Genomic DNA, 12,393 nt, shown 5'->3' with positions numbered 1-12,393 from the left:
TTTCATTCAGTTCGAATAAAACTCATCATCTAGGGAAGAGAAAAAGGTATAGATTTGAATGTGTCTAAGATTTTTAATTTAGCAATCAAATGCTAAAGACATAAAACTTCACCTTTAAAGTAGGAGATGATCCAACGTATGCTGGCGGTGGATTCCCTTGCCATCCCTGGAGACGATAAATGTGTCCAACACGAGAACAAGGCACAAACAGGAGCCTCCCTCCACATTGCCAAATCTGCAGTGTTTATATGTTGAAAGAGATGAGAACGGGAGAATTACACATTCACAAATTTCAAAATCTCATAAAACACTTGTAAACATTAAATTACAGTACTAGCTATTGTTATTTTTCAAAGCTTTTAGCATCATTGCAAGATGTCAATCACCACCACCACCACCACCGTTCTTTAGGATTAGGAGCCCTTACATATCATTTGAAAGAAAAAATGTCAAATAATTAGTGCACACCACTGACAATTGCCTGATTTCTTAACTGGATTGCATTCAATTTAGAAGTTATATCTGCAGATAATATTAGGAACTAATTTCATTTAATATTACATGTCATTTTAGGGTGCCCATTAAGTTTTAAATTGAAATACTAAATAACTCACTTCAACACCTTGAGCAATTTTAATCACTTTTTCAGAATTTGTTGGTGGTATTTGTGAATCCCTTAAACTGCAGTAAGCTCAGCTATCGTTTGTATGATTTCAAACCTTCTTTCTCTATTAGGAGGCATTAAACGAAACATTTTGCTTTGCTGCATAGAACTTGATATTATTCTGGATTATTTAACAAAGCAGAACAGAAGCAGTTTGGCCGATGGGGCAGAGCTCCTATGCTGGCTTCCCAGCAGGTGAACTGCTTTCTGGGAGGGAGAAGTGAGACGGCAGGGAGGTTGGCCAATCTCCCTGCCACCTGGCCCCTCTCCCTTCCAGTAAACAACAACGACCCATCTACCAAGAAGCTAGTGGTAGCTGCTCTATCCCACCCAGTAAGCCACATCTGGAACAAACACATGTCTAAGATTTCCAATATATTTCTTAAGATCTTCCTTCTATGCATGTTTGCTCAGAAGCAGGTCCTACTATGTACAGTGGTGCTTAGTCCCTAGGAATTGTGTTATAGTATCAATGTCATTTCAACAAAGCTGAAATGTAGCAACTTTCAAGCAAACATGTCCAAACCTGAAGCTCTCTCATCTAATCTTCAGAGGCTATCCATGCTACAAAATAATTCAACCCAATTTTGCTCTAGCCTCAGAATTACAAGCAAAACTGGGCTATGTGAATAAGGTGCCAGTGACTAAAACCTACACCATTACTGATCTATAAAATCAGGTCTCAGAGTTTACTTTAGCAACCACTACGTCAACAGATAATGTGCCAAAATGTGAGGCAGATGTGTCCTCTAGTGGTTTTGAGTCTTTGGTTCAGAGGAGGCAAGAATTTGGCATCATTATGGCCTTGCTGAGAAAGGTACATCTGAGAATGAAGAGCCCCACAGAAAACAAGATGTAGGCCCAACAGTTTCAAAAGCAATAAACATAATAAATGCAGCAAGACATAGTTGTCTGTATGGCACTAATCAGGGATGGAAAACAAGGAAAGTATTGCTGTCCCTGGGCCAAACAAAAAAATTTGTAAGAACTGAGCTGACTGATGGTCATATATTTACTTGAAATATGATAGTTATCAACTCTTGGTATGGTTGCTTACCTTGTAAGATATTTCAAAGTTTTCACCACCCCAGATTTGTAGACCTGGATCATAGAGACCCAGCTCAAAAAAGAAATCACGCTCGATAGCAAACAATCCACCAGCCATTGCAGGTGACCTAGGAACGAGAAGAGGAACTAACAGTTTGTATGCCATGGGCCAGAAGGAATCCCTTTTATATGTAGGAATCACCTGACAATTGTTTTTGATAGGTAGAAATTATAAAGCTTTAATGGTGTTTAATAAAAAGTTTATAGCAATTGTTTGAACTCCAAAGTTCAGATAACAGGCTAAACCGTTTTGGAATCCTAGGTACCAGGTAAGGTACAGACTAAATGTTGGTATGATTTAGTCCCAACACTTTTAATGTATAAGCAGTCACAGAGGCTGTGATCCAGAATGGAAAAAAAAGAACTGGGCTGGAGGCTTGATTTCTCCATGACCTGTTTTCCTTTAAATATCATAAAACAGTCATAAAAGCACTCCTAGACTTTTTGCAGTTGTAGAGAAATGGTTCATAATATGCCAAGAGTTTGTGTCAAGTTCAGAACAGCTGAAAGGTCAAAACCAAACCAAATGGACATTATCAGAACTGTCTCAAAACAAAGTGTTAAGATGTTGGGCTATATTTTCTTTCAGTATAAACAAAATTCAATTCATTATTAAAAATATTTAGATTAACCCATACCCATGTATGCTATACTGAGCAAAACAGAGGAAAGATGGGATACAAATATGAACAATGACAATTTTTCTTTTTGTACTATTTTAGGTCTTTAAAACATTCAGCATGTTCTGGTTCAGTTGGCCATTATCAACCAAACCCATTCTTTCTTTCTACAATCATAAGGACTAGAGATTATGTTCTTAAAAAGTGGTATTGGAGGTTTCCAGGTTTCTCTCCAGATGCCAATGTGAAAACCTGCATAACATGCATTAACCAGTGTCAATATTCTAATAAAAATATGAAAATGTAAATATAATGTAAGTATAAATGTACAGTGATGAATTTCTGTTGTTCTCTTAACTCTAAATTATTTGATTCCTCCTCCTTCCTAGAACTGTTTTATTAATAGTGTATAAATGCAAAAAAATTGCTCATTTCTGTGAGAGGACCCACAACTTTTTATGTCAGGGAGCAAAAATTTGTGCGTGTCACCAAAGCTTCATAATTTCTTGAAAATGATTTGGAATATTAGTTCCAAAAATACAATAAAGTGAGAGTAAAATGAAAGTAGCAGAATTCTTAAAATGACATTATTGCATATTCAAATAATACAAAAATACATTCTCTTTGGTTACAGGAAAAAAGAAATTTTGAAATGAAAAGGATTATAGTTGCAGGATTAGTGAAGCGTAAGTGAACCAAAGCAGAATTGCAGCCTAGTTAGTTTAGGGGAAGAAGTAGGTATATTAGAAAAATTTCAGTCCTTTCTGGCCAAATTTAGTTTTTTGAACAAATCATTTTATAGGTAAAGACAAAAATTCAGAGAAACATAACATTTCCCTTCACCATTAAAAGAACAGGTTACTTAGACAAAAGACAAATGGACGATGCATTTTCTTTCTGTAAATATCTATCAATTAGTTCCATATGTCAGTTCACCTGTCCGGGCAGGACAAAACAGCACCAAATAAGGATACTAAGCAATTTCTAACACAATCAATGTATAATGGCAGACCACAGGTTTCGTTTAAACAATCCAATTAGCAGCCACCCTACATTTTGCTGAAAGAACTGAGTATATAAGTACAAGACACAGAAGAGCAAAAGGAGTTAGTAAGGCTATGTTAGAAGAGCTTGACCACAGATTAGTGAAAAGAACAATGTATCTCCACAGAGCATCGGCTTTTGTTAGCTTTGTTTTAAAGGTCTGGAGAGTTCATGCAAATATTTAATAGTTCAGTACATCCTTAGGAAAAGGAGAAACGTGTAAGTGGTTTAGTGATTACCGATACGGCTCAGTTTTTGTCTTTCTCATTTCCTTCTCACGTTTGGTCAAGGGCACCCTCTTCCAGAGCATACTCCAATCCCATGCTCCTCTAGCAAACCCATCTTCGTCACCACCCCCTTGGGGTACAATGTTATAAGTGTTGCCATCTATGACATCTATAAGCGGCACAGTGCATGTGGTTCTGCAGGATTATGGATGGTGGCGGTGAGGATGAAAGCAGGTACATGGCACATTTAAACGAATCACATGGTTCATGGAAAAGAAAGGGGAAAAATGAAAGGATTTAGATAAGCATGAGTTATAAAGATCAATAGAATGAAACAGCATTCTTTACCGATATGGCTCAGTTTTATATTTTCTTTTTGCCTTTTCCTTGTGGCTTAATGGAATACGCTTCCATAGCAAGCTCCAGTCCCAGGCCCCTCTGGCAAAGCCATCTTCATCCCCACCTTGCTGTGGTTCAATGGAATAGTCATTCCCATCTATGTAATCTATTAGAGGCACAGTGCATGTAGTTCTGAAACATTTATGGAAGGGGAAGAGAGAAGATTAAGCTGTCTAATCCAATAAGTCATCTGCTATCTCTTACACTTTATTCCAATATAACTTCAATAAATATAGCATATACATACAGTGCTCTTCTTACAGAAGGAAAGCAGGGGAGTGGGGATTATGAATGAGCAGGATGAGGTCAAATTTATTTAAGAATACATTAATGCTGAAAGCAGAAACATCAACACACCAATCTACCTCTTCCTTCACAGATTTCTGATAACAAAATATCAAGGTGAATGATGGAAGCTATGTGTTTCACTTTTTGCAAATATGAATATATTTGTCTCTCTTAAGCTTTGAGAGTAAGGAGGACTATTGTCTTGTTTACGGAAGGCTTGTTTTAAACCAGTGATGGCCAAACTTAGCCCTCCAGCTGTTTTGGGACTAAAATTCCCATCATCCCTGACCACTGGTCCTGTTATAGCTAGGGATGTTGGGAGTTATAGTCCCAAAACAGTTGGAGGGCCAAGTTTGGCCATCACTGTTTTAAACCCACTGGAAAGAGCTTTTGAAAGGCCAGGTATGATTTTAAACCAGGCAATAAACCATTTGAATTTTGCATGTGTTTCAACATTTCACATGTCTGCTTTTCTTGCTTGCAAGGTGGCAAAGCCAGAATCAGCTCTCCTACCCGAACTACAGTTCTCTATTATTTAAAAAGGGGAAAGGGGGGGGGGAATAGAACCAAGAGTATGTTAGAACATCATATGCTAGAATTTACTTTTTAGATACTGTTCTGGTTTGTACTTTTGAGAGGAAATCCTCATATGTAGACATTTATCATAACAGACGTTTATTATTTTATACCTTGTTTTAAGTATCGTTGATTGGCTTATATGGTCACATTAACAATCCAAAACACCTTAAAGCCATAAGGGGGGGGGGAACCCCAAAGTATACTGTTCCAGACTTTGTTCCTTTTCAATTTACCAAGTTGACCAAACCCCCTAAAACTTTTCTGATTAAAAACTTTGCATAGGAAGTGTAAACTGCTATGCATTTAGTGTTTTCAAACCTTGGCAGATGTTTACACTGGTTTTACTGCTTAAAAAACAAATCAAGTTTCTTAATGCAGTTCTTTTTCTCACTAGAACAGCACTGCAGGCAAGTTTTCATCATGCCTATTCAGGCAGCCTGGAGAATTAGCTAGAACGATGCGGCCCAACTTTTCATACCAAGTGGGCCACAACAGTACTTTGACATGGAACCTGTAGGCCGCACACGACTTGTTGTGGAAGAGGGGGAGAGCAATGCCAAAATTTGACCCCTCTAGCCCTTGCACTGCCTGTCCAAAGCCAGCTAAGGAAAGCTTTGGGAAGGAAGCGCAAAGCTCTGGCAGGATCCTAGAGCTCTCCCACCTCCTTTCCAAAGCTGAGAAAGTACCAACTAGGCTAACTAATGTCTCACTTACCCAGCTTTGGGAAGGCAGTATGTGGGCTGGGGGGGGGGAAGCATCAAATGTGGCTGAGGGTCACCAAAAAAGGCCTCAAGGGCCATGTGTGACCCCCCCAGACTGAATGTTGGACCACCCTGAGCTAAAAAGTTACTCACCCAGAAGAGCTGCTACTTGCCCTGGGTGAATTACTAACTGTTAAGGCTACTGTTAAAGGCTTTCTGAGGTATAAAAATAAGCAGATTATTATTACCTGTCTTTAGCTATAGGAGCAATTAGTGCTGCATACCAGTTTACTGCCACCTCACAGTGGGCATCAAGGTAAATTAAAACCTTTAAAACAAAGAGGAAAGGAGATTTCAACTCATTTTGAGATTTCCTTACACAAAACACACATTGATTTAATTGAGCTTTTTGCATTGCACGTTGACATCAGTTTATAGCTATCTTTTAAAAGACTACATATGCCATTTTGCAATTAAGAACTGTACTTGAAATAATCAAGTGGTTTAAGATCTGTTAAAAGCAAAATTCAGACTGTAGGGAAAGAAGGGTTTTATTTAGCAAATGGTTTTCTACCTGTCCAAGTTTAGCCTTCTGGGCTCCAATGCTTCTAGCTTGAATTAAACCTTCTCTCCTTTCATTTCGAAAAATCTTTACAAGGCCATTCCACTGCTTAATATAATCCTCTAGTCTTTCTTTTAAGTGTGCTATCAAATAATAAAAAAGAAGTTTCCATATTTGTTATAAAATATTTAGCTTAGAGCTTACAACACAAACTAAATCTATATTAAAAACAAACTAAATATAATTGACTTAATATCTTAATACTCAGAAGTTAAGGCTATTACATAAATCACTGCCTGGCATATTTGCTGATAACAACTGTAACCTCACTTAAAAACTACTACCAACAATACTTGGATTTTTAAAATACATGTAGGGAAGTAGAAAAGATGTGTGCCCTTCTAATGTTGACAACAGATAGGCACAAACCTCCAGCAATTTTTCCACTCACTTCCCCCCATAGTTTTATAACATGAGTAAGGAAATGTAACAATGGAAGCTGTCCTGGTGTCGTAAGTGTTCCATTTTTTCCCCTGTGTATTCCTTACTGCTTTACACTAGGTCTTTAGTAACTGTGGGAGAGTGACACATTCACAGCTCTTCTCTGACATGCCAAAAATGAATATAATCAAGTCTTTAAACTCACATAATAAAATGTCAACATTTATAGGCAACAAAATCCAGGAGGTGGTGCAGGAGATGTAACATTCACTCTCCACAATAAATATTAGTAATGTCTGAATTTGAAGACAGATGTGGATGCAAAAAAAGATTATGAAATACCTTCAAGAAAACACTCATGACTTTTATTAACATTTAAGGCTACCACAGTCAAATGTGGCAGGAAAACACTGCTGTGGATTATAGCATTTTCTCAGCATTATGCTATTTTAGGACTATGCAACACACACACACACACACGTTTAAGATGCTCATCTGCAACTCTATTACATTATGCCATAGGTGCTGTAAAGGAAAATAAGGGACAGTAGCATTCTCTCTATATACATCAGAAATAAAGGGGAAGATAGCACAGAATAGAAGGAACATTGGTTCATTTGCATTACCTATTACCCTGATTATCTGCTCCTTCATTTGTATCTGCATTAACTTTATCTGTTAGGAATCCAACCCCCTACCCATATTTCAGCTTAAGCACTTCATCGTCTCAAACTTTCCGTAAGTGTGTGGAACAATTTGCGTGTGCAGGGGGACAGATTTCACACTATATCTAAAAGTCTCTGCTACTGTAATAAGCATTTAATGCAATGAAAATCCAAGGTTGACAGTTGAAGTACCTACAAAGGCAAAGGTGAAGCTTCCTACACTATCCATTTTGACAAACCCTTCAGACAAAAAAACCCATATGTTGGAAAGGAGAGTGTTGATTGCTGTTCAAGGGAACCCTTGCATTATCTCTGAACTGATGTAGCCTTGAATGAAGATTTGAGTCATGATTACTCTTTGAGAAGCATTGAATTTTTCTGCAAAGTCTCCATTGAAAGAAACAGAAAGACAGAAATTTGCTGAATGTGATAGCACTTACGCTTCTTCATTCAATAGGCTAGAACAAACTACATTAATTCACTAAAGCAATTTTTTTTCTTTTTAAAAACTGATCTATAATGAAAACCATGCTACTGACTCTATCCACAGATCAATATTCTTAAATCTGCAGGCTGGTTTCTTATTAAGAGCAGAAACCACTGAATTATCAGCACAGTATTTCTTTATGTTGGTTCAACTTCCCTGTAGAATGACAGATTCAGCTCTTACTGGGTTTAATATTGATATTAAATGCATTTACCTTTATTACTAAAGTCATCAATTAATACAATTTCAGCCAGGTATTTCCTTGGAGTTCTTTTAATTACACTGTGAACTGTCCTCATGAGTGTGGACCACCCTTCATTATGGAAGACAATGATAACGCTGGAGGTGAGCAGGTTTTCATCATAATGCCAGTACTTGCACCTGCAACAGATATGTGTGTTATATTTCAACATTTTTGAAATATCTACAATCAGAACATGGTTGTTATCAGAACCACTATCAGTGGGGAAAAAAAGAATTAACTAGAGCACTAGTTATGGCTGCAATAAATAAGACCATTTGGAGAAAATTCTCTTATAATACCCCTCTCATACCACCTAGTTAATTAAAGTGCTCCCCACCCCCAAGAGAGGACTTAAAATATACACAGTACTCGGGATAGTGCATGATTATGAAGCTAGTTTAGAAGCTAAGCTTACAGTAATAACTGGACAGTGATGATTGCTGCTTCTTACTTTTTGAAGGATCTTGAAGCAGTTTTCAGAATGAAAACCATGTTTAAGATATTCTTTTGTTCCATGAAAAACAAAACCTAAGTCCACAAGGACAAACATGAAAGTTGTATGTAATTTAAACATTTTGATGTTACGTTGTACCTTCTAGGGGAAAAAAACAATCCCAATGTTTTCACATCATATAGCCAGCAATCTCTGCACCCTTCTCCTTCATGTAGTTTTTCAGAAGGAAAGGTTATCACGTGGTTGTTATAATCACAACAGAGAAAACTATAATTTGTCAGAATGTTCACTCTTCTGAATTGTCATAAGCCTCCCCTCTGTTGCAACACCCTCTCAATAACCTGCAATTACATTAGGATACCCATTCTGCTCCTAACTGCTTTCTGAGTTTGCCTGTAGAATTGGGGCCAATTTGCATGACTCTTTCAGCCCATGGCCGATATGATTTTCTGCCAACTTGCAGTACCAGGTGCTTCTGTTGCATCAACTAGTCTTAGCTTTCTGTACACCACCCACAAAGGAAAGTTTTGGTGGCATTTCCTGTTTTATTGCTTTTCAGTACATTATCATTCAGTACACTTGCCCTAAGAGACAGCTCAGCAGTTGGAGCATGAGACTCTTAACCTCAGGGTTATGGGTTTGAGCCCCACATTATTGGGTGAAAGATTCCTGCATTGCAGGGGGTTAAAGTAGATGATCCTTGTGGTCCCTTCCAACTCCATGCTTCAAGCTTCAAGATCCCATCACTTACAAGCTGTGCACACACACATACATTACAGGAGAAACCATGTGTGGTTAGTTTGTGTGTACAGGTGTGGTACACAAACTTGCACTTAAAATACAAACAAGGTTGTTGTAAACCCTCTGGGGTGCTAAAGATATATACAGTGGTGCCTCGCAAGACGAAAAGAATCCGTTCCGTGAGTCTCTTCGTCTAGCGGTTTTTTCGTCTTGCGAAGCAAGCCCATTAGCGGATTAGCGCTATTAGCGGCTATTAAAGGCTTAAGGGATTAGCGGATTAGCTGCTAAAAGGCTATTAGCAGTTTAGTGCCTTAGAAAAAGGGGGTGGGGAGCGAAAAAAAACCCCCAGGAATCGCAAGACATTTTCGTCTTGCGAAGCAAGCCCATAGAGAAATTCGTCCTGCGAAGCACCTCCAAAACGGAAAACCCTTTCGTCTAGCGGGTTTTCCGTCTTGCGAGGCATTCGTCTTGCGGGGCACCACTGTATGTGGCTTTCTCCCCTGAAGTACCTGCAATAAAAGTGCTACCCAAAAAGGAGTCTGAATCTCATGCAATAAATTGGTAACTACTGTGCATTTATCTGATGAATCTCCATAAATCTAATGCATCTATTTTGGGGCAAGGATAAATAATGAAGAGAAGTATATAAGGGAATACACAAGTGTTCCATTAGCCAAAGAAAAATTCAGCTGAAACTGAAGTTACACCAGCCCTTTTTCTTTTTGGGGAGGAAAGGTTGAATTCCCTTTGCCTACACATAATGAGTGTCCTCTATTTTGCACTACAACTCCCTTTAATCCTAATCAGCAAACTCAAGATTCAATTTGAATTGTTATTGGCAAATAGCTACCAATGTCTGTTAATTTAGCCTCTGAGCTAGCATATTTTACCCGTATCTTCCAAGGTAGAAATCACAATGAACAAGCAAACCCACTAACTTCCTAAATAGGAAATCATTCCACTGAACAAATTTTAAAACTTTTATATCCTCTATGAAAGCCACTGAGTTAGTAAAAAGTGGCACTGAATCTTGGTGCAGTAAGACAGAACAAACCTTCAGGTCCCAGGCTCTCAGTCTTAACAAGGGACCTGCAGTTGTAATATCAACATGCCTAAATTCAGTGTGCATTTTTTTTATCACCACCGCAACCCACTTTTATCAAGGGTGCCATCCATTATCTGTTTTAACAAAGCTCAACAACCTTTTGTTCACCCCCTTAAGAGCTTGCACTTTAAACTCAAATTCAAAGTTCAAGCTTTTCAGAATTTTCAGAAAATCCCTACTTTCAACGCTCTAGTTGTTCATCTTAAAAAATAATAATACAAGTCTTCTATAAGACATGTTGTTCAAGTTTGATTCTCCTTCAACAAGGAATATAAATATACCTTTAACAGTAGTTAGCCAACAGTACAGTGGTATCTCGGGTTACAGACGCTTCAGGTTACAGACTCCGCTAACCCAGAAATAGTACCTTGGGTTAAGAATTTTGCTTCAGGATGAGAACAGAAATCGTGCTCTGGCAGCGCGGCAGCAGCAGGAGGCCCCATTAGCTAAAGTGGTCTTCAGGTTAAGAACAGTTTCAGGTTAAGAACAGACCTCCGGAACGAATTAGGTACTTAACCTGAGGTACCACTGTAATTGCTATGATCTACTGTTGTTCCAAAATAGGTTCCCAAGCAGATAGAGAACTACCAGATAAAACACCAAGTGCTATTGCAAAGAACAATAGTGACATCCAGTGGTTCGCTAACTAACACCAGCAAGCAAATATCAAACATCATCAACTAAGCACTGTACTATAAAGTTAATCAGCAACTTGTCCACTAAAGATATAGAAATAAGATAATTGTTAGCCATCATTTAATATACCTTATTTAGAATAAGGTAGAGTTTAAGACTGCAAAATAAGATGCTGGAAGCTCAATTATGTTTCAGACTGAACAATTTCAGTATTAAAAATGATGAAAAATTATGTTTTCCAGGGCTGCCACTCTCGCTCTTGCTTTTAAAAAATTCCACACTGGGCAGTGGGAACAAGGGTAGTGCACTTTATAGAGCACGTTGTCTGATATTGGGAACAATACTGAGCTACCAAATGCAGACAATCTCTGCCCTTGTGAGCAGTGTTGCAGCAGAATTTTAAGATGCTGATGTTATTCACTAATATTTACTGCCAGGTACTAAAGGACTCAGAAAGGCTTTTCTGAAGATGGACCCAATTTTGTGTTTTGGATTGGGTTCAAGCTTCAGAAAAGATATTAAACGTTATTGGTCAGTAGTGAAAATTCTCAAAGCACTTCCAATATATCTTGTACAGTGTTAATAATTATTTAAGTTGTATGAAGAGGACCGTGATTCTAATTGCAAACAAGGAAGCCTTCATATATATAAGATACATTTTGAAATTATGTTTTGCTTTAAAGCTAAATGCATCCTGCCACCTAGTGCTTCTACTTGATTTTTTTTGTACTTCTACTTGATATTGCAAAGCTGCCGATTTAGCAGCACTTTAGCTCTTATCTTTATAGCTGCCAGAGCAAAGACATTATCAGATATTCCTGTCTCCATACAGCATCTGTGTCGTTGTTGTTGCTGTTTTGCAACTCTGAGAAGATGAGAACATCTGCACACCAGATACCTCTTTCATTTCGTTATATAGGTCACGTTAAGATACCATAGTAAATAAAGCTTCAATCACAGTATCTCACCACACATATAATGGTACGAATCATAGCTGATCCTAGCCTAGCAACCCTCTAAAACTGCAGCTAGAATTGGATGGTATTCAACCAGTTTTACTCAAGTGTAGAGCCATTGAAATTAACTTAATCATGATTTAAATGGTCCTAAAGCTTAGCTGAATAAGACCCATAGCCTCAAACCCTTCATTGCCCCACCAACACAAAACAGTGTACCCAACAAAACATTTTTGATATGTCAAAATTAAGTTTGTAAGTATAGGAAGCTGTCTTGTGCGGATTCAGACAATTAGGCTACCTAGCATTAGAAATGTGAAACGTTTTTCAGCCTGACAACTGCTTTCCTTCATAAGCAACTACTGGGGACCATATGATGGGGGCAGGGGGGGCATGGTCAGAGGCAAAAGGGGGACAATGGATGTGACTACTTCTGCAGGCAGTATCCAGCCACACAAAATTCAGAGGTTTCT

General features: G+C 38.1%; 1 protein-coding gene across 6 annotated transcripts in view; it reads right to left on the bottom strand.

Annotated features, from left to right (window-relative positions):
- GALNT7 (polypeptide N-acetylgalactosaminyltransferase 7) overlaps window positions 1–12,393 on the bottom strand; it is a gene marked incomplete at its 5' end in the record, with an annotated part of 48,101 nt that overhangs the window by 9,923 nt on the left and 25,785 nt on the right. For 3 of the 6 annotated variants that reach the window (XR_014515136.1, XM_083457335.1, XM_083457337.1), the window contains 6 exons: window positions 113–235; window positions 1,722–1,839; window positions 3,675–3,857; window positions 5,878–5,957; window positions 6,204–6,334; window positions 7,999–8,165. Coding sequence is in view for 3 of the 6 variants with exons in the window: in XM_083457335.1 (XP_083313461.1) it covers window positions 113–235; window positions 1,722–1,839; window positions 3,675–3,857; window positions 5,878–5,957; window positions 6,204–6,334; window positions 7,999–8,165 (802 nt within the window). Of the gene's footprint in view, window positions 1–112; window positions 236–1,721; window positions 1,840–3,674; window positions 3,858–4,010; window positions 4,194–5,877; window positions 5,958–6,203; window positions 6,335–7,998; window positions 8,166–12,393 lie in introns of all 6 variants that reach the window. The other 3 variants (XR_014515137.1, XR_014515138.1, XM_083457336.1) reach the window with 1 other exon arrangement.

This window comes from Podarcis tiliguerta (assembly GCF_965153285.1).
Source record: "Podarcis tiliguerta genome assembly, chromosome: 9".
NCBI classification, from domain to species: Eukaryota; Metazoa; Chordata; class Lepidosauria; order Squamata; family Lacertidae; genus Podarcis; species Podarcis tiliguerta.
This window is presented reverse-complemented; position numbering and strand designations above follow the sequence as displayed.